General features: G+C 41.9%; 1 protein-coding gene across 5 annotated transcripts in view; it reads right to left on the bottom strand.

The window, feature by feature from the left end:
• Positions 1-10,842: 10,842 nt before the first annotated feature.
• Positions 10,843-18,512, bottom strand: part of LOC115197403 (SLIT-ROBO Rho GTPase-activating protein 1) — a 185,892-nt gene continuing 178,222 nt past the window's right edge. For 2 of the 5 annotated variants that reach the window (XM_029758859.1, XM_029758861.1), the window contains exons 21-22: positions 15,915-16,296; positions 10,843-14,997 (exon numbers count right to left, since the gene is read on the bottom strand). In XM_029758859.1, the coding sequence (XP_029614719.1) occupies positions 14,596-14,997; positions 15,915-16,296 (784 nt within the window). In that variant the 3' untranslated portion in view covers positions 10,843-14,595. Of the gene's footprint in view, positions 14,998-15,837; positions 16,300-18,512 lie in introns of all 5 variants that reach the window. The other 3 variants (XM_029758858.1, XM_029758860.1, XM_029758862.1) reach the window with 2 other exon arrangements.

Raw genomic sequence — 18,512 nt, 5'->3', positions numbered from 1 at the left:
AAGATATACTCAAATATTTATAAAAATGTGAGGGGTGTACTCACTTTTGTGAGATACTGTAGAATACGTGGACAACTACAAATACCTAGGTGTCTGGTTAAACTGTAAACTCTCCTTCCAGACTCACATTAAGCTTCTCCAATCCAAAATGAAATCAAGAATCGGCTTCCTATTTTGCAACAAAGCATCCTTCACTCATGCTGCCAAACATACCCTCGTAAAACTGACCATCCTACCAATCCTCAACTTCGGCGATGTCATTTACAAAATAGCCTCCAACACTCTACTCAACAAATTGGATGCAGTCTATCACAGTGCCATCCGTTTTGTCACCAAAGCCCCATACACTACCCACCACTGTGACCTGTATGCTCTCGTTGGCTGGCCCTCGCTTCATACTCGTCGCTAAATCCACTGGCTCCAGGTCATCTACAAGTCTCTGCTAGGTAAAGCCCTGCCTTATCTCAGCTCACTGGTCACCATAGCAGCACCCACCCGTAGCACACGCTTCAGCAGGTATATCTCACTGGTTACCCCCAAAGCCAATTCTTCCTTTGGCCGCCTCTCCTTCCAGTTCTCTGCTGCCAATGATTGGAACGAACTGCAAAAATCACTGAAGCTGGAAACTCATATCTCCCTCACTAGCTTTAAGCACCAGCTGTCAGAGAAGCTCACAGATCACTGCAACTGTACATAGCCCATCCGTAAAAAGCCCATCCAACTACCTCATCTCCATACTGTATTTATTTATTTACCTTGCTCCTTTGCACCCCAGTATCTCTACTTGCACATTCATCTTCTGCACATCTACCATTCCAGTGTTTAATTGGTATATTGTAATTACTTCGCCACCTTGGCCTATTTATTGCCTTACCTCCCTTATCCTACCTCATTTGCACCTGCTGTATATATACTTTTTCTACTGTATTATTGACTGTATGTTTGTTTATTCTATGTGTAACTCTGTGTTGTTGTATGTGTCGAACTGCTTTGGCCAGGTCGCAGTTGCAAATGAGAACTTGTTCTCAACTAGCCTACCTGGTTAAATAAAAGTGAAATAAAAAAATGGCTAGCTAGTTAGCGGTGTGCGCTCTAATAGCGTTTCAATCAGTGACGACACTCACTCTGAGACCTTGAAGTAGCTGGTCCCCTTGCTCTGCAAGGGCCGCGGCTTTTGTGGAGCGATGGGTAACGATGCTTCGAGGGTGGCTGTTGTCGATGTGTGCAGAGGGTCCCTGGCGCAACCCCAGGTTGGGTCGAGGAGAGGAACGGAAGCTACACTGTTACATTGATGCTGTTGACCCGGATCACTGGTTGCTGCGGAAAAGGAGGAGGTCAAAAGGGGGGTGAGTGTACCCTTCCAGTCTCCTTCAAGGTCACCCAAGTTGAGTATTCTCGTTTGAGTGTGCCAGAGCGCAGACTAACTGATTAATTTACAAACGCCAACACCCGTTGAATATGACAGGTGTCAGTAAAGGTTGGCAAATAACGGAATTCAATTGTTGCCAGCAGCACAGTTACAGTCACTAATGCTCTAGATAACATGAAAACAGTCTAACCAGCTCTGCTAGGGCGAGTAAAATGGTCAGAGTTAGGTGTTCTCTCATTTGTGAGAGAACATCATCTATGTATCTCTTCCATAGAAGTATTTTAGAAAGTAAGGGGTGTGTGTCTGTTTTAAAAAGGAATGCTTCTTCAAATTGTCCCACATACAGGTTTCCATAGTTGGGGGGAAAAGGGGAGCCCATGGCTACACCCCAAATTTGAAGGAAAAAGTCTGACTCAAAGACGAAGTAGTTATGGGATAATACCAGTTCAGTAAGTTGTAAGACGCAATCATTGGATGGAGCAAGGGTAGAGTCTCTATGCTGAAGGAATTGTTGTAGCGCCTGCAAGCCTCCAGTGTGTGGGATGTTAGTGTACAAGCTCTCCACATCTAAAGTGGCCAGCAGGGTGCCCTCTGGTATCCTTCCTAAGCCTTCTATCAATGAGATCATGTGACTGACTAGTGTCTTTGACATAAGATGGGAGATTCTCAAACATCGGTTTAATGTGGTAATCCACACATTTAGAAATGTTGGATGTCACAGAGTCGATTGCTGCTACAATGGGTCTACCTGGAGGGGGAGACACTTGTTTGTGTAATTTAGCGACTGTATAGAAAGTTGGTATATTGGGAAATTTCACACAGAAATTCAACTTCTTGTTTAGTGATTTGTCCTGATTCCCAACAGCTTTCCACTGTAGATAAAACATTATGCTGGAATTCCAGGGTAGGGTCACAATTCAGTTTGCGATAGAAGTCAGCAGTGTAGCCTAGTGGTTAGAGAAAGGTTGCAAGTTCAAATCCCCAAGCTGACAAGGTAAAAATTTGTCGTTCTGCCCCTGAACAAGGCATTTAACCCACTGTTCTTAGGCCGTCATTGAAAGTAAGAATTTGTTCTTAACTGACTTGCCTAGTTAAATAAAATAAGTCCCCTTTAGATAGTTGTCGGCGACATTCATTCACATTTGTTTTGTATACAAATTCCTCCTCCTTTGTCACATTTTTTTATGATAATCGAAGGATCTGACTTTAAGTCCTTAAGAGCCATTATCTCGTCTCTACTCAGGTTATCATAGGATTTGTGTTTCTGTTTGTCTTTCAGTAAGTCACCTACATCATTTTCAACAATCCTACAGAAAGTTTCTATGGAGGCATTGCGTTTGGTGGAGGTACAAATGAACTTTTTGCTCTAAATGTGGTTCTCTCAGGGTTCTCAGGTACCTCAGCTGGGTTAATGGCTCCATCTCCTCCTTGAGTCACGGTAGGACAGGTAAGTTTATTCATTAGCATGGTAGACCTATATATACATCTCACTGAGGATGACATTTCAAGTGGAGTCATGTAAGTTTCACTCTTATCAAAGAACTCATGGAATCTCAGATGACAGAAAAACTTGAATAGATCTATCTGGACATCAAAGTCATTATTTTATGCAGTGGGTTCAAATGTTAACCCTTTATTGAGAACACTGAGGTGAGCGGATGTCAGGGTCTTACTTGATAAGTTGAAGACATTTAGCTCCTGTTGGACTGTGGGCTCGTCCTGGGTCTCAATTGATAGGTGTCGCGGGGTGGTAGTGGATTTCTTCTTCCCCCGACGTATGTGTCGAACCCTCTTACATGCTGGGGGTGTTGGCCTCGACGTTGTTCCCGGTGTCCCCGCCCTCTGGGGTAGAAAAACCGCTCACCGTTGGTAGAGGAGCCAGAGTTAGTGCTGTCTGTGGATAGTACTTGCCTCGAAGCGAGCATAGAAGTTATTCAGCTCGTTTGGTAGGCTTGTGTCACTGGGCAGCTCTCGGCTGTGCTTCCCTTTGTAGTCTGTAATAGTTTGCAAGCCCTGCCACATCCGACGAGAGTCGGAGCCAGTGTAGTACGATTCGATCTTAGTCCTGTATTGACTCTTTACCTGTTTGGTGGTTTGTCGGAGGGCATAGCGGGATTTCTTATAAGCTTCCGGGTTAGAGTCCCGCTCCTTGAAAGCGGCAGCTCTACCCTTTAGCTCAGTGCGAATGTTGCCTGTAATCCATGGCTTCTGGTTGGGGTATGTACGTACAGTCACTGTGGGGACAATGTCATCAATGCACTTATTGATAAAGCCAGTGACTGATGTGGTGTACTCCTTAATGCCATCAGAAGAATCCAGGAACATATTCCTGTGCTAGCAAAACAGTCCTGTAGTTTAGCATCTGCTTCATCTGACTACTTTTTTATAGACTGAGTCGAGTCACTGGTACTCCCTGCTTTAATATTTGCTTGTAAGGAGGATAGAATTATGGTCAGATTTGCCAAATGGAGGGCGAGGAGACGGTTGTAAGCGTCTCTGTGTAAAGGTGGTCTAGAGTTTTTTTCCCCTCTGGTTGCACATTTAACATGCTGATAGAAATGAGGAAAAACTGATTTAAGATTCCCTGCATTAAAGTCCCCGACCACCAGGAGCGACGCTTCTGGATGAGCGATTTCCTGTTGGCTTATGGCGGTCTACATTGAGTGCGGTTTTAGTGCCAGCATCGGTCTGTGGTGGTATGTAGACAGCTACGAAAAATACAGATGAAAACTCTCTAGGTAGATAGTGTGGTCTACTGCTTATCATGAGATACTCTACCTCAGGCGAGCAAAACCTCAAGACTTCCTTAGATATCGTGTACCAGCTGTTGTTTACAAATATACAAAGGCTCCCGTCCCGTGTCTTACCAGAGGCTGCTCTTCTATCCTGTCGATAGAGTGTATAACCCGCCAGCTGTATGTTATTAATGTCGTCGTTCAGCCACGACTCAGTGAAACATAAGATACTACAGTTTTTAATGTCCCATTGGTAGGATATACATGCTTTCAGTTCATCCAATTTATTTTCCAGCAATTGAACGTTGGCTAACAGTATGGATGGCAAAGGCAGATTAGCCATTCGTCACCTGATCCTCACAAGGCACCCTGATCTGTTTCCGCAAAATCTCTGTTTCTTTCTCCAGCGAATGACAGGGATGAGGGCTTGTTCGGATGTTTGGAGTATATCCTTCCCGTCCGACTCATGAAATAAAAATTATTTGTCCAATTCGAGGGGAGTAATAGTTGTAATACTTATTTCCCTCATTAAAATGCAAATAATTTTATAACATTTTTGACATGCGTTTTTCTAGATTATTTTGTTGTTATTTTGTCTCTCACTGTTCAAATAAACCTACCATTAAAATGATAGACTGATCATTTCTTTGTCAGTGGGCAAACATACAAAATCAGCAGGGGATCAAATACTTTTTTCCCTCACTGTATATATATATATATATATATATATATATATATATATATATATATATATATATATATATACTTTTTTTATTCATTATACAATATTATCAGCAATAAACTACTAATATCCCTACATCATATATGTCTAACTAAACAGGTATAAACAAGAAAATACTAAATACATACCCCAAAAAAGTATATAAAAACATTTAAGTGCAATTGTATTCACTCAGATAGAAATCTAATTATAATGATTCAGGTAGATGTTATTATTTTTGTTATTCACTATGGATAATGTATTAATAAGATAAATTCAATCAAAAATATTTTTCATTTTGGCCAAAAATTCTGGATTTTTTGTTTGTGTATAAAGTATTTGGCAAGAAGAAAGAAAAAAAATACAATATTTTCAATGGTCTTATCATTGCATTAGTAACATATTATATCCTTCATGTAAAGAAAAAAAATAGGTAGTGTTCATAAAGGTAAATAAGTATTCTGTAAGGTTTTCCCAAAAATCTATCACAGATTTACATTCATAGAACAAGTGTGTAAGATTTTCACCTTTTTGCAGAAAACACAGATATCATGAATATCAACAAATGTGGACAACATAGAATTACATGGATATATGTTTTGTAGAATCTTCAAGCGCACTTCCTTAAATGTGTTTGGTATACCATATTTGTAAGGCATCAAGCAAGCATTTTTCCAGACAATGTCAGGAATAAGCATGTTCCAAAAACATTTCCTCTTGGCATAAATTGGTTCTGTGAAATTTGTCTTATGTATTTGTTACAAGATTTCTCAAGTAAGCCCACACCTTCCGAGCTGAGTTCTGCTTGTCTAGCTTGCTAGCTAAGATTTTGAGAGTATGATGTTGACATGATCAGCCCAATCAAAGCAACGGTAGATATAATGTGATTTGACGTCATTTTATTAGTGGCCAATGACCTTGAGCCTTCTTGGATGGGCACTTTTAATGTAAATCTATGGCAGCACCCAAGGGGCTTAAATTCCCGAGCTCTCCCTGTAGGTTTTGCGGTGACGTAGAGTCCATGAGTGACAGAACACTGAGCCAATCACGGCACAACTAGAGAACATTACCAACCCCTACACTCTGTATTTTCTGCTGGCTGCCCCACCACCACAAAAAGTACTGAGCTAGGCTGAAACACCTGCATTTTGGAACTGCCTTACTCAAGAAAGCAGAAAAGAGACCATGTTTGTATGCGGCTTCATTATCTCAATTATATATTTGTTTACATTGTTTGCAAACTGATATGTGACACAGATTAATGCAAAAAATATGAAAAAAACAGGCAACAAAAAGGTGAGGCTAATGCCCTGAATGACAGGTCGTCACTCTTCCGCATACAAAGTGTCTGCTCAGGTGTAAGTTGTCGCACTGAAGACACTCTTTAGGAAAGGATTGACAGACTCGTAGTGAAGTCTTAGCAACAATAACACTGTCCTGGCTCATAACACGACCCAAAGCCTTTTCTTTGCCTTCACTGATGGCATATCTTCCACTGTCACAAAGTATTCCAAGTAGGACCACATCTGCAACAGTGAACTTTTGACCAACGATCTGGTCAAGCTGCTTGTCTAAACATCCTTGATTTCCACAGATATTTTTTTTTAAACATATTGAGACACTACAGACGACATCTTGTTACTGTAGGCACCTGGTATCTTTTAAGTGATAATGCCCTCGAAGCTGGTGTTTGGAGGATATATTGGCTCGGGTGTCGTTAGGCCCAAGACGAAGTCAATATATCCTCCAAACATCAGCTTCGAGGGCATTATCACTTTTATGCATCAGGTTACCAACATATTCAAATCATGATTGACATATTTTCATGAAAAACTTTATTTTTATGAATTTATTCATACTATTTCATCCTTCCACAAGATATAGTCCCGACTCGAATCTAGGGTTACTAGAGACACGACCCAGTCTTTCGGGTTTTTTGTTCTGTATCTATGGACGCGATCCAGTCATTCAGTATTTTTGTTCTGTGTCTATGGACGCAACCCAGTCGTTCAGTCTTTTTGTTCTGCATCTATTGACACGACCCAGTCATTGTCTTTTTGTTCTGTATCTATGGACGACCCAGTCATTTGTTCTAAATGTTCCATTGCCATACTGGGTGGTAACGTTATTATCCCTTGCTTGCTAGCTAGCCAACTACCGCTAACTTACAGTCAAGTGCAGCCAGAAAAACAACAAAGTAGGTGCATTTGCATTTGTTTTAACTGTTTTCTAGTGACATTTATTTGGATACATCCATAACAATGAGCTAATGAGGCGCGATTTCGCCTGTCATAGAAAATGTGCTCACTCATCAGGACACTATTGTTCAGAGCCAATAACACAGACACAATCACTTCAAACGGAAGCTGGAAAGACTGCAAATTAGCTGCATTTCGTTTTACCTTTTTTTAAATCTTTTTTTTGTATATATACGTAAAAATCAAGCCAGCTGATTCAAGATTTTGACTGGCTGAGAAACGCTGCCTGCCTGTCTTTCTCGTCCTGACTCCCGACACATTCATTACTTTGGGACAGCATAATCGAATTTGAATTATTGAAACAATTTAGCAAATTTCAAATAGACAGACAGCAAGATTTATACAAATCTCCGCTGTTGAAAACGAAATGTAAGTCTAAAAGAAATGTGAGATAATATCTAGATGCTTTTTATAGTGGAGATCAAGTTTATAAATTGCCTGGCTGGGCTGATGAGACAGTGGATTGCGCAGTCAGAGGGAACAGAGTAAATGGGCATTTTGACGTCATAGATTTAGCCGGTGGCAACTTGTGGAATGGACACGGGCTGGAATGCGGTTTTAACCAATCAGCATTCAGGATTAGACACACCCGTTGTATAAATGCTCATAACCTCACCCTAAATTCTTCGGTTGTCTGTCCCACTTCTGGTGAAATGAAACTGAAAGTCAAAGCTCATGCCCTATCTGGGATCCTTGGGACGTCCCTATCCCATTTAAAAATGGTTAAGGGTTGGGTTAGGATTAGGTAAAGGTTAAGGTTAAGGTAAGGGTGGAGGTTAAAGTTTTGGGTAGGGATGTCCCAAAGAAGGATCTAAGATGGCTGACCTTAAAATTACCTCTGCTTTCGACATGAACAATCTGGCATTTATTGAAAATCCACTCCTCTCTTCTGTTGATATGATTAACATAAGATTTTGCCTTACATGGACCCCTCTGCTTTTTATTCAACGGTGTTGTATGTAAAACATTAAATAAGTAAATTGATGTAAAAATACTAATGGTCACACGATGGCACTACAGTATTGCAAAGAACACGGTATAACTTGTGTTACAATATACTGTCTACCATACTGGTACAACTGTTATAACACAGGATACTTTGAGGGAACCTTGCATGCCTACATTGAGTTTTATTTGGAGTTCCCTTCCCTACATTTCTCCCATTTACAATTTGTATTTCAAGAAATAATTTCAAAAACATCAACCATGGAAGAGATTGGTTAGTCAGTAGGCCTAACAGCTAGCCTATATAGAGAGAGTAAGTGGAGGTAATGTTACCTGAGCTGTGTATGAGTCAGCTTTTAAAGTTACAAATACAGAAAACCCTCCTTGGTGTAACCTACTGCATTGCAAAATCATAATCATACTTGTATTACAGTAATGATGAACATTATGATAATTGTAATTGACAAGATATGTTGTATAGTTGGCCTATAGAAACCAAGATCCGTAGTTTCTCCTTCAGGCAGGAGAACTTCTCAGGAGACACCGGTTGTAGGGGAGAGTGGGTTAAGTTGAGCCACTTTTTACATTCAACATCACTCTGTCAAGGGAAATATAGTATTCTTTCTAACAAATATACATATATTTCAGGATGTTGTGTATCCCTGGAAATAATTAGAATTCATGTAAACATTACAGTTTTGAAAACATAGTGTCCAAAAAAGTGGTCTCTTGGCACAACTTACCCAACTTACTTAAGCCACCTACACATTTCTGTACTAAATTAAATATTACCGCTACCTTTTTAAAACCATGTCTATATTTATTTCCCAAATATAATTCAACACAATCATGTAATTTTAAGCCTGTGATAACACCTAACAAATGCTTATTTTTACACTTTTAACATAGGCCAGGCCCTGTTATGTCATATCTCAGCAGTAATGCTTTGCATTACGCTTGGGAAGAAAACACTTCAATATGCTCAACTTGCCCTTGGCTCAACTTAATCTAAGGTAAACATTTTGACTATATTAGCCCACACAGCTACAAGGACGCTAGGAAACCATATACCACTTTTTCCATGTGGTTTCTTCCTTCACAGACTCCATGAAATGATGACCTCTTCCTAAATATTTGGTAAAATTATACATTTTGTGTTTGGTTTCCCAGAAACAAGTGTGTCTCAACTTACCCCGCTCTCCCCTATAGTAGTCTCCGACACTTGCTAGCTTTGCCTCCGAATGCCCCAGCATCAGCCTAGCATGCCAATGAAACCAGAGTACGCTGCAGAGAGAATTCTCTCTCCTGCTTAATTTTTAATGCTAAGATCTTGTACTGGGTGCTAATAGGTAGTAATGTGCTACTTTGAACTGTATTTGTGACCGTGCAAAGGTCCTCTACCAGCAACATGACACAGCCAGCTACTGCTGTTGGGGCTCAGTCCCAGTCCTCAACTGCTAGTGTGTTTAAGGGGAGAGTCCCCATTGAAACTGGTTCATTTGAATATGGAGAAGCACTAACTCTATAATGAACATTAGCTTGTAAATGACTTGTACAATGTATACTCATTTGCAAACTAATGTTCATTATTATACCTTACTCTGAGGAAAATGGGTATAGGACCTAAGCTGACAGGAAAAGCTAAAAACTATTTTCTATATTTAAGAAAGAACATAAAAATAGTTTCTGCACCATTAAATAGTGAAGTATGTCATGTAACACAATGACCAATGATTCAACAGAGGCTTGTAATTCTGCTGACAGTGTGCACAGTGCTCATGGTATCACAAGAGTACAAGGCCACTTCAGACTGAACAAACTATACCGAACAAAAATATAAACACAACATGCAACAATTTCTACAATTTTACTGAGTTACAGCTCATATAAGGAAATCAGTCAATTTAAATAAATTCATTAGACCCTAATCTATGGATTTCACATGACTGGGAATACAGATATGCATATGTTGGTCACAGATCCTGCTGAAACATGAGGTGATGGCGGACGATGAATGGCAGGACATTGGGCCTCAGGATCTCATCACGGTATCTCTGTGCATTCAAATTGACATCGATAAAATGTAATTGTGTTTGTTGTCCGTAACCAGGATTCATCCATGAAGAGCACACTTCTCCAGCGTGCCAGTGGCCATCGAAGGTGTGCATTTGCCCACTGAATTCGGTTACAACGCCAAACTGCAGTCAGGTCAAGACCCTGGTGAGGACGACGAGCATGCAAAGGAGTTTCCCTGAGACGGTTTCTGACAGTTTGTGCAGAAATTCTTTTGTTGTGCAAACCCACAGTTTCATAAACTGTCTGGGTTGCTGGTCTCAGACGATCCCACAGGTGAAGAAGCCGGATGTGGAAGTCCTGAACTGGCGTGGTTACACGTGGACTGCGGTTGTGAGGCTGGTTGGACATACTGCCAAATTCTCCAAAACAACATTGGAGCTGGTTTATGGTGGAGAAATGAACATTGAATTCTCTGCCAACAGCTCTGGTGGACATTCCTGTAGTCAGCATGACAATTGCACGCTCCCTCAAAACTTGAGACATCTGTGGCATTGCGTTGTGACAAAACTGCACATTTTAGTGGACTTTTATTGTCCCCAGCACAAGGTACACCTGTGTAATGATGTTGTTTAATCCTCTCCTTGATATGCCACATCTGTCAGGTGGATGGAAATGCTCACTAACAGGGATGTAAACAAATTTGGGCACATTTGAGAGAAATAAGCTTTTTGTGCGAATTGAGAATTTTTATTTCAGCTCATGAAACATGGGACCAACACTTTACATGTTGCGTTTATATTGTTGTTCAGTGTATTTCCTTTATTAGACAGAAAAACCCTTGAGGAACAGCCCTCAGAGCTCTAAAAGTTGTTAAGATGTTACATGCCAAATATACAGTTCTGTGCAATGTCACAATGGATAAGCAGTATCTTTATTATTAAAGGTAGACTCCGCAAAATGACATTGCCATGAGCAGCACCGCAGATATTGAGATCCAAGACATCGCTTATTAATTCATTTGTCTCACTTCCTACTCCACTTGCTCATAACACAGGGTCTGAAATAAGAATGCAACAGTACAGAACATTGAAAATGTTTTAGAGAAACTATGAACTAAGGCACTTTGATGTGTACATACTACAGATGTACATGGACACAAAGCAACAGTCAACAGGCAGGACTCCACTGCTAACTGTGCATAATGGCATATAGAAAGACAACTCAGATTACAACAGGCTCATGTTCATTAGGACACTGTTGCAAAACGGAACACAAAATGAGCGTTTCTTATTGGGGTAGTCCCTCCCTGTTTGTTAGTTTTCTTCCGTTTGGTATCTGATGAATACGACCGAAGTTTGGGTGGGACGCCTGCAAATTCCGTGGCTCTGTTCTTTGGACCTTTGAATTTCTACAACCTTTGTTATAAAAATCCCATTAAATTCTAACACACAAAATCTTAATCAAAAATGATTACAAAATCCAGAAAGGGTTAGTAATCTAGAATTCAAATCATATTCACTTTTAATATACATGACATTTTGGCAACAGACAAAAATAAACCCGTTGCAGTTGTATGCCAAGGAAAACATTGCTTATTGCAAACTTGAGACAATGCTTTTTGGAGTCCTTGTTCTTTAACCAGATGCAAGCTTCCCAACACATGCACCCATCAGTCTCTTGTCTTCAGCTACACAGCACCTTTAAAAGAGACCCATAGAGGGCACTGTCACAGGGGAACATACAGTTACAGTATGAGGAGGCCATTTCCCTTGTGATGGTTAGTCGTCACATGCACCCACCAGTGGAGGCTGCTGAGGGGAGGACGGCACATAATAATGGCAGGAATGGAGTGAAGGGAATGGTATCAAACACAGTTCCCATTCACTAGATTATACTCCATTCCATACATTATTATGAGCCTTCGTCCCCTCAGCAGCCTTCACACTGACACCCACATCATGTGACATGGTCTTCAGTGAACATGTGAGTATGCATTCCCCACGTCCACATGTGCTGCGTCTGCTCCTCTATACAGCTGGGATCTGGCACACATCAATCATTCAAAACGGGGTTTATAACCTAAATGTACTAACAAAGTCCTGATGGAGAATCTAAACATCAGTCACATCTCCCCCACAGCGTAATGGACCGGGTCATCTCCCCATCCACAACACAAGGATTAGCCTACAGGTCAGAAGGGGCTATGGGGATGGGATATAAAGCTCCTAAAACACTGACAAGAAGCAGTATAAACAAAATGGGTCTTTTGCAGCAACAGTCAGTCCAGCATTCCGTCTTTGGGAGTTTACTGTCATGAGTTTAGGGAGTCTAAAACAATGTTTACATTGCAGAAGGAGGGAGAGAGAGAAACAAACATCCATGTTGTAAAAGTATATGTCGTCTTTGGACAGAGAAAGCCAGACATTGTGTGTTGTTGTAAACCAAGCTCTGGTGTGTTTTCGATACTCTGTTTTATATGCAAACCATTCTCAACCACTCCCCTTGAATCTAAAGACAAAAAGCCAACGAAGGTTCGACACAGGTCTTCAAGAGTATATAAACATTCACAGGATTTCCAGAACGGGTAATATTTCACAGTGGTTGTATCCTGTTGTCTCCTTCCAGACCTTGTTTAGAACTATGATGCTGCCATAACATTAAAGCCATATAAAATCAACATGGAGGCAATCTTGTAACATCTCATAACATCATTCTCAGAACTTTTGGAGGTGCAGCCTAGTCCTTGACAAAAGTGTATCCAGTTCATTTGTACTCTTCTGTTGCCAAGTGCACCAAATAAACAAAATAAACATCATCATCTACTGTCCAATTATATATTATATACAGTTGCAGCAATATACATTGGCACCTTTGCACTTTTCTTAAATAATTCCCTATTTCTTCACAAATAAGTAGAAACGTAAAAAATAAATAAACTCCTTATTGGATTTTCAACATTGCAGAACCAATTTTATATTTGTGAACTTAAGTTTACAATTTCAGAAAATAAAGAAAAATGGCATGGACAAAATGATTAGCACCCCAGAGCTTGAACTTGGTTACACAGCCTTTGGCCAAGATAACTTCAGATAAATGCTTCTTGGAGCCATCAGTGAGCTTGCTGTACCTTTCAACTGGCAATTTGGCCCACTTTCCTGCAGCAAACTGCCCTAATTCTTCCATGTTTGAGGGTGCCCTCCACCGACTGCTGTTTTCAGATTCCTCCATAGGTTATGGATGTGATTCAGATCTGAACTCCTCGCTGGCCACTCCAGAACAGTTCAGCGTTTCTTCTTGAACCATTTCAGGGTGCTTTTGACGTGTGTTTTGGATTGTTGTCCTGCTGGAAGACCCACAACCTTAAACAAAGACACACTTTTCGGACACTGGGTTTAACATTAAACTCCACAATACCTTGATAATCTGCTGATTTCATGATTGATGATGTCTTGCACACGTTCAAGGCCCCAGTACCAGAGGCAGCAAAGCAACCCCACAGCATAAGTACTAGCTCCTGGGTGCCAATCATTTTGCCCAGGCCATTTGTCTTAAGTTTACAAATATAATTTAGAAAATAAAGTTTACAAAAATAAAATATGTTCTGCAGTGTTGAAAATTCAATAACAAGATGTGGAGACCAAAGTTTTTTCCAATTGCAATTTATTTGAGAAGAAATAGGGAATTATTTCAGAAAAGTGCAAGGGTGCTAATATATTTGGCCAAAACTGTATGTGAGAGTGCATCCTTATGATCACACACATATCTGGACTCTTGCCCTCCCTGCTTCAGTCTCAGCTATAAACATTAGCTACATCCAAACTTCCAACATCTTTCACTATTGACAGCTTATATTTCTGAGTGGCAGTAAAGCCTTACGATCAGTACTCTAAATCTAAGCGTTGTCCATCTAAGTGAGAAGCAAACCATTGTCAGGTTCAGCTGACACGGACTACATTTCCCATAGTTCCCCTGGCTGAGTAGTAAGCAAAACAGAATTGCAACGTGCACTACTTTGTTTCTTTAGCGTTCATTCTTTTGTAGTTCTCTAGTTTTTTGTAAACTACCAGACTCGTTTCTCTAACCTCAAAGGAAGCCTTGTGATTTGTTGTTCTGTATACAGTAATGATCAAGAAGAAAAAGTTGACTTATCTAGCGATGCTAGGCATTTCAGCAGATTCTACAGTATTTTCCATATGGATCTTGACGATTATTTGTCTGTTAAATAGTTAGTCACACTGAAACATGCCCCTTTCCTTGTGGTAGTTCAGTCTGTCTAGCAGACCTGAGAATGTTCCTGTTTTCATTGTTAATAAATGTGGTTAACTTACTGGACACTGGTTAACTTCTCGACACAAGAAAACACATCTTTCTCACAAAGCAAAAAACTACAGTATCCTCAATGTCCAGGAAATGGACTGTTCTTATACTGTCTTACACAATATTGTTACTATTATTATTATTATTATCTATAGACAATGATAACATGTTGCTACTATATGTAGTCAGAGACCCTCTCCTGTTGGTCCATGTTCCCATCCCAGAGTTCAAAGTTCACATGGTGCACGACTTGTCCAGGGGGTCTTGGGGAGGGTGCACAGGGGGGGGATGAGCCGGGCCTGTCTTGGGCAGCACCAGGGGCTTGGGCCTCAGGGCAGGCGGCTTAAGATGCACCCCCATACAGGGTACCACTACGGGCTTGAAGGTGCTCATGGTGTCGCTGGAAGAGCTGGTGCTGCGGCGCATCAGGGGCCCCCCGGCCTCGCCGGTCTGGGCCCTCAGAAGGATGTTGTGGAGGGGGCTGAGGGACTCGCTGGAGCTGGCTGGGGTGGGGCCCCCGGTCGACTGCCTCTGCTCCAGGGTGTCCAGCACAACATCGGGAGCGTGCTTGGCCGAACTCTGCCTCTCCAGCTCACGCAGCTCGTTCAGCGCCGTGTTCATCGTCTCCTCTATGTCCTGCAGGGAGGGAGAGAGAGGCAAATCAAGGGAGAAGAGAAAATAACCATAGACAAGTTAAGGGAATACAGTGTCATCACACCACCAGCATGCATCATACATACAGTACATGTGAGCACCATCAGGATAAGACTGTAATCCCTGGGTATGTTCCTGACTTAGAATAAGACAGGATGCAGCGATGACAGGACATTCATCCGAGCATCTCCCAGAGACCGACAACCCAACGGAGAGAGACATCGTCCTCTCTCTGACCCTCAGCTTCCTAATTAGAAGTCTCTCCACGCTGCTGATGGCTTCTCATGCTTTCGCACAATGCACACTGCTACAGTCAAAATGCGCTACATTGTTATCAGAGCTCTGATAAGGTAATTGGGGCCTGTGCTGACAAAGTATTACCATGCAGACACTGATGCTGCTTTGTAATAATGACTTTCTATTTTCTGTTCTGACACGTAGCACTCGGACCAAATTAACAGCTTTTGTAACTGTACGTGACTGTGGGGAACATTATAAAAATAGGTAGTCTCAAAAGCTATTTTACTCAACATCAATGTCCCAGAACCTGTCTCTGATGCTGTAACAGACATGAACACTTGTATTTTTGATATTCTAACTAGTGCTGGGGTTGCTGATAGTAGTTTTTTTAAAGAAAGTTTTGTTGCAATAATTGTGATATGTGGTCGTCTTGTCTCCCCTACTTTAGCTGACTGAACTTATTGTAAGTCACTCTGAATAAGAGCGTCTTGATAACTAAAGGAAAACTAGATTGTGAATGTGTTTGGGAGTGTTGTGACAGAGGTGTTCAGTAGTAGCAGAACTCAGAGTAAGCAGACTAACTAGGTTTACAGGGCGGGGCAGGGCTGTGCTGCTGCTGGCGGAGGGAGGCGCGCTCGTCCCGCGGTGCTGGCGCTGACCTGTGCAATGGTCTCCGGATCCAGGGGCTTGCCACCACCGTGCGGGTGGGAGTCCTGGAACACGGCCGTGTACTGGCCCGAGCTTGTGGAGCGTCGAATGGGCGGGCTCTCCATCTTCTTCAGTGACTCGTGGCGGCTGATGTTGGTCAGGCTGCCGTGGCCTGTTCGGCGCCGGTGCTCGGGGCTGTCCATGGGAAGCTGGCCATGGTTGCGGCTCCGCAGCAGGTCCCGGGGGCTGAAGGAGTGACCCAGAACTGGGGAGCCCATCTCAGGTGTGTGAGCCTGGCCCCCTTGGGTCTGCTGGGAGGGGTGCACCATGCAGTTGACATCATTGGGGCGCGCCGGGGGGCGGCGGGAGGGGGGCTCCGTCCTCTTCTTATGCCTGCTGGGATATGGGAGAGGGCGGGAAGAGACTGAGGTCAAGTCTATAGGTTTTAGCTAAACCTTAGAAATGTTACAGTGTCTGTAAACAGCTGTGGTAATGTACAGTCACACAGATTCTTAGTCAGTGTGGGGTAATGTACAGTCACACAGATTCTTAGTCAGTATGGGGTAATGTACAGTCACACAGATTCTTAGTCAGTGTGGGGTAATGTAGTCACACAGATTCTTAGTCAGTGTGGGGTAATGTACAGTCACACAGATTCTTAGTCAGTATGGGGTAATGTACAGTCACACAGATTCTTAGTCAGTATGGGGTAATGTACAGTCACACAGATTCTTAGTCAGTGTGGGGTAATGTACAGTCACACAGATTCTTAGTCAGTGTGGGGTAATGTACAGTCACACAGATTCTTAGTCAGTATGGGGTAATGACCAGTCACACAGATTCTTAGTCAGTGTGGGGTAATGTACAGTCACACAGATTCTTAGTCAGTGTAGGGTAATGTACAGTCACACAGATTCTTAGTCAGTATGGGGTAATGTACAGTCACACAGATTCTTAGTCAGTGTGGGGTAATGTACAGTCACACAGATTCTTAGTCAGTATGGGGTAATGTACAGTCACACAGATTCTTAGTCAGTGTGGGGTAATGTCAGTCACACAGATTCTTAGTCAGTATGGGGTAATGTACAGTCACACAGATTCTTAGTCAGTGTGGGGTAATGTACAGTCACACAGATTCTTAGTCAGTGTGGGGTAATGTACAGTCACACAGATTCTTAGTCAGTATGGGGTAATGTACAGTCACACAGATTCTTAGTGTGGGGTAATGTACAATCACACAGATTCTTAGTCAGTGTGGGGTAATGTACAGTCACACAGATTCTTAGTGTGGGGTAATGTCCAATTTGTAAGTCGCTCTGGATAAGAGCGTCTGCTAAATGACTTAAATGTAAATGTACAGTCACACAGATTCTTAGTCGGTGTGGGGTAATGTACAGTCACAGACTCTTAGTCGATGTAGGGTAATGTACAGTCACACAGATTCTTAGTCAGTATGGGGTAATGTACAGTCACACAGATTCTTAGTCAGTGTGGGGTAATGTACAATCACACAGATTCTTAGTTAGTGTGGGGTAATGTACAGTCACACAGATTCTTAGTCGGTGTGGGGTAATGTACAGTCACACAGATTCTTAGTCGGTGTGGGGTAATGTACAGTCACACAGATTCTTAGTCGGTGTGGGGTAATGTACAGTCACAGATTCTTAGTCAGTATGGGGTAATGTACAGTCACACAGATTCTTAGTCAGTATGGGGTAATGTACAGTCACACAGATTCTTAGTCAGTGTGGGGTAATGTACAGTCACACAGATTCTTAGTCAGTGTGGGGTAATGTACAGTCACACAGATTCTTAGTCAGTGTGGGGTAATGTACAGTCACACAGATTCTTAGTCAGTGTGGGGTAATGTACAGTCACACAGATTCGTAGTCAGTGTGGGGTAATGTACAGTCACACAGATTCTTAGTCAGTATGGGGTAATGTACAGTCACACAGATTCTTAGTCAGTGTGGGGTAATGTACAGTCACACAGATTCTTAGTGTGGGGTTATATACAGTCACACAGATTCTTAGTCAGTGTGGGGTAATGTACAGTCACACAGATTCTTAGTCAGTATGGGGTAATGTACTATCAAAGACAATTGTGTAGTTTAGAGTAATTAGAGTAATTATCGAGGCTAGCTATTTTTTCGTCCTCCTAACGTAGTCAACACTGCTAGCTGCTAGCTAGTCAACACTGCTAGCTAGTCAACACTGCTAGCTAGTCAACACTGCTAGCTAGCCAACCTCTACCGACTAGCAGCACTGTAGAAACTATTACATTACAACGGAACGACTTGATTAGTGTAGTGTTAGTTAGCTAGCTACATAGTTGTCTTTGTATCCAAGATAATTGTGTAGTTTAGAGTAATTATCGAGGTTAGCTAGCCAGCCGCGACGCGACGCCTTGTCCAGACTCCAGACTTAGTCAACACACCTAGTCATCAAACCCACTGCTAGCTAGTGGGTTTGCTAGCTAGCCAACCGTTACCGACTAGCAGCGCTGTAGATACTAATACATTACAACGGAACGATTTGACTAGTGCAGTGTTAGCTAGCTAGCTACATAGTTGTCTTTGTCAAAGCTTGATAATTGTGTAGTTTAGTAA

Source organism: Salmo trutta, chromosome 7 (assembly GCF_901001165.1).
Source record: "Salmo trutta chromosome 7, fSalTru1.1, whole genome shotgun sequence".
NCBI lineage: Eukaryota > Metazoa > Chordata > Actinopteri > Salmoniformes > Salmonidae > Salmo > Salmo trutta.
The sequence above is the reverse complement of the archived record's forward strand: the minus strand, read 5'-3'. Positions and strand labels throughout refer to the sequence as shown.